Source organism: Physeter macrocephalus, chromosome 12 (assembly GCF_002837175.3).
Source record: "Physeter macrocephalus isolate SW-GA chromosome 12, ASM283717v5, whole genome shotgun sequence".
In the NCBI taxonomy this organism is placed as follows: Eukaryota; Metazoa; Chordata; class Mammalia; order Artiodactyla; family Physeteridae; genus Physeter; species Physeter macrocephalus.
The window spans coordinates 74,444,791-74,447,695 of NC_041225.1; the positions used below are offsets into that span (position 1 = coordinate 74,444,791).

General features: G+C 45.7%; 1 protein-coding gene and 1 pseudogene across 1 annotated transcript; both read left to right on the plus strand.

Moving 5' to 3' along the window:
• Nucleotides 1–410: 410 nt before the first annotated feature.
• On the plus strand, nt 411–629 carry LOC102981694 (SNRPN upstream reading frame protein-like). The gene has a single exon (XM_055089058.1). It carries the CDS (start codon nt 411–413, stop codon nt 627–629), a length of 219 nt encoding a protein of 72 aa, XP_054945033.1.
• Nucleotides 630–832: 203 nt separating this feature from the next.
• Nucleotides 833–1,553, plus strand: LOC102981426 (small nuclear ribonucleoprotein-associated protein N-like; annotated as a pseudogene).
• Nucleotides 1,554–2,905: the final 1,352 nt, after the last annotated feature.

Below are 2,905 nucleotides of genomic sequence, written 5' to 3' on the forward strand. Positions count from 1 at the left end.
TGACTAAGGAGGGATGGCTACTCGAGGATCTTGAAAGACAAAGCAAATGTGAGGTGGAGGTGGTTGATTTCAACTTGGCCATTCCTGCACCTTTAGGGTTGAAGTCTTGGCACTGGCTTCAAATCAGCTTGGCTGTCCCATGTGCGCCTAGTCCTGGATCACAAGTTTACATCAACTTCAATCCTGCCTGTCTTGAGAGGAGCTGCCACGGGGATTTGCTTAGGATGCTGGGGATCATGCTTCTCTTACACACAGCACGATATAGGTTACGCTATAGTCTTTTATAGCACTTAAAAAATTGGCGGGGAGAGCCAACCTATTAGTTGGTGCCACCTTAGCAAAGGCAGCGTAGAGTGGGGCGGCCACTGGAGATGCCTAACATTGTGTTCTGAAGAGCGGCCAGAGGCGTGATGGAGCGGGCCAGGGACCGTTTACACCTGAGATGGACCACAGACCAGCACGTACCAGAGGTAGAAGTCCAAGTCAAACGGAGAAGAACAGCCTCACTGAACAGCCAGGAGTGTCACCTGTACCCAAGGCGATCTCAGCAGCAGCAGCAAGTACCTATGGTGGATTTCCAGGTGGAACTGAGACAGGCATTCTTAGCTGAGATACCAAGAGGTGGTTAAAGCAGTATTGGAACACCGAGGTAGCTGATTCCAAGAGAGAAAGACAAAGAAAAAAAACAGGCTCTATCTACTGTTCGAAGCTTCCGCCCCAGCTTGCGTTGTTTGTAGGAGAACCTGCATCATACCTCGATCGGTAGCCTTCCCTTAGGTCTTAAGGATCCTGAAACTTTCCTGTGGACATTGGATTTGGTGGAGCAGCAATCATGACTGTGGGAAAGAGCAGCCAGATGCTGCAGCACTTTGACTCAGGATGAGGTGTGTCCTGCAAGATGATTGGATCTTCACTGGCACCTTTAAGGCCTTTGACAAGCATATGAACTTGATGCTCTGCGATTGTGGTGAGTTCAGGAAGATCAAGCCAAAGAATGCTAAGCAGCCAGAGCGTGAAGAAAAGCGGGTTTGGGATCTGGTGTTGCTGCGTGGGGAGAACTTGGTTTCCATGACTGTGGAGGGACCAACCCCCAGAGATACTGGCATTGCTTGGGTACCACTTGCTGGAGCTGCAGGAGGCCCTGGGGTTGGTAGGGCAGCTGGCAGAGGTGTTCCAACAGGTGTTCCAATGCCCCAGGCTCCTGCTGGATTAGCAGGCCTTGTCTGAGGGGTTGGGGGCCCATCCCAACAGGTAATGACCCCACAGGGAAGAGGCACTGTCACAGCTGCTGCAGTTTCTGCTACTGCCAGCATTGCTGGAGCCCCAACTCAGTATCCACCAGGACGGGGGACTGCACCTACACCTGCTGCTCGAGTAACACCACCTCCAGGAATTATGGCTCCTCCACCTGCTATGAGACCACCCATGGGCCCACCAATTGGGCTTCCTCCTACTCGAGGGACGCCAATAGGCATGACCCTCCAGGAATGAGACCCCCTCCACCAGGAATAAGAGGTCCATCTCCCCCAGGAATGCATCCACCAAGGCCCTAGGATACTATAGGTCCTTCTTAGTCACTTCTTTTCCTGCAGTGTGTCTTGTGAAATGTGGGGACTGTTTGTGAGCTTTTTGTCCCCTCTGCTGCATTAATATAAGCTAATAAATACATAGATCAATTAAACTGTGAGGTACTGTTGTACAAAAATAATTGGGGGGTTGTCTATATTGCAGAATGTCCTTTCATTCTTTCACTAATAGAGGCAGCAGGATGTAGAAGAGAATATGGTATGGGGACTCAAGGGATCTGTATTCTAGACCAGATCTTTTCACCAGTTAGCTGTGTGTTTGGGGGACATATTATTTAGCCTCTCTGCACCCCCGTGTCCTCATCTGTAAAATAATGCCCTCTGGCTCAGATTTGTTTCTGAAATGCATTTGGCTTTACTGGGCCATCAGAAAAATCTAATGTTCTCTATCTGGTAACTTTGAGTTAAATTATATTAAAACAAAACAAATAATTATAAGCAGTCATTTTATGAATAAAATGCTTCTTTATGCCAAGAATTTTCAATTAGGCTCCATGACAAAAACATTTATTTCTGATATCAGTGAAAACTTGAGATAAGTCAGTAAGGATGGTATTAAGCCTTGTAAATATCATCCAACTGTGACTTGGAACTGTGGAACTGTCCCCATGGGTGAGAACATCTGGGCAGTCTGCTGGCTTCATTTCAGGCGTTCACTTATCCAATACATGCTTGCTTTATTTCTTCCATATCTCATTATTCAATTGAAAAACATATATTCAGTTGATACCATGGATTCATTCAATAAATGTCATTTGATGCATCTTGAAGGAGGAACCTGCTACATATATAACACTGTTTTCATTGTTAATAATAATAGTATCAATATAAAAGATAAGTTCTCAACTTTGAAGATCTAATAATCTCACTCAGGAGGGAAAATGTATATGGTAAAGAGATAGGTGACTTCATATGACAGTACATGAATAGGGTCCAAGAGAAGGATACAGGATATAAGGATATAAGCTTTGGAGTGAGGGGGGGGTGATGATGTGGGGTAGAGTGGACAGGAAGTGTTCAGGAATGTCTTCTGCTCTTCCTTAACACATAAAATTAGCACAGGTGAAGAGGAGGAGAGAGGCCACATTAGGTAGGGGAAAGGACTGTGCAAAAGCAGCGAATTAGATAAGATTAAGAGATATATGAATTTGCTAAAGATCCAGGTCCATATGGAAAGAAAGGCTTCTATGAGAGACTAGTGGGGGCAGGGATGGCATAGAATCTTCCATTCTGGGAAGGTATTGAAAGTCAGGCAAAGAATTTTGGCCATTATCTCACAGGCACAGAGGTCCTTCTTTCCTTTTTCTTTATAAGCTGTT

Coding starts and splice junctions, on each gene's coding strand:
- LOC102981694 (XM_055089058.1), top strand. CDS start 411: ATGGAGCGGGCCAGGGACCGTTTACACCTGAGATGGACCACAGACCAG.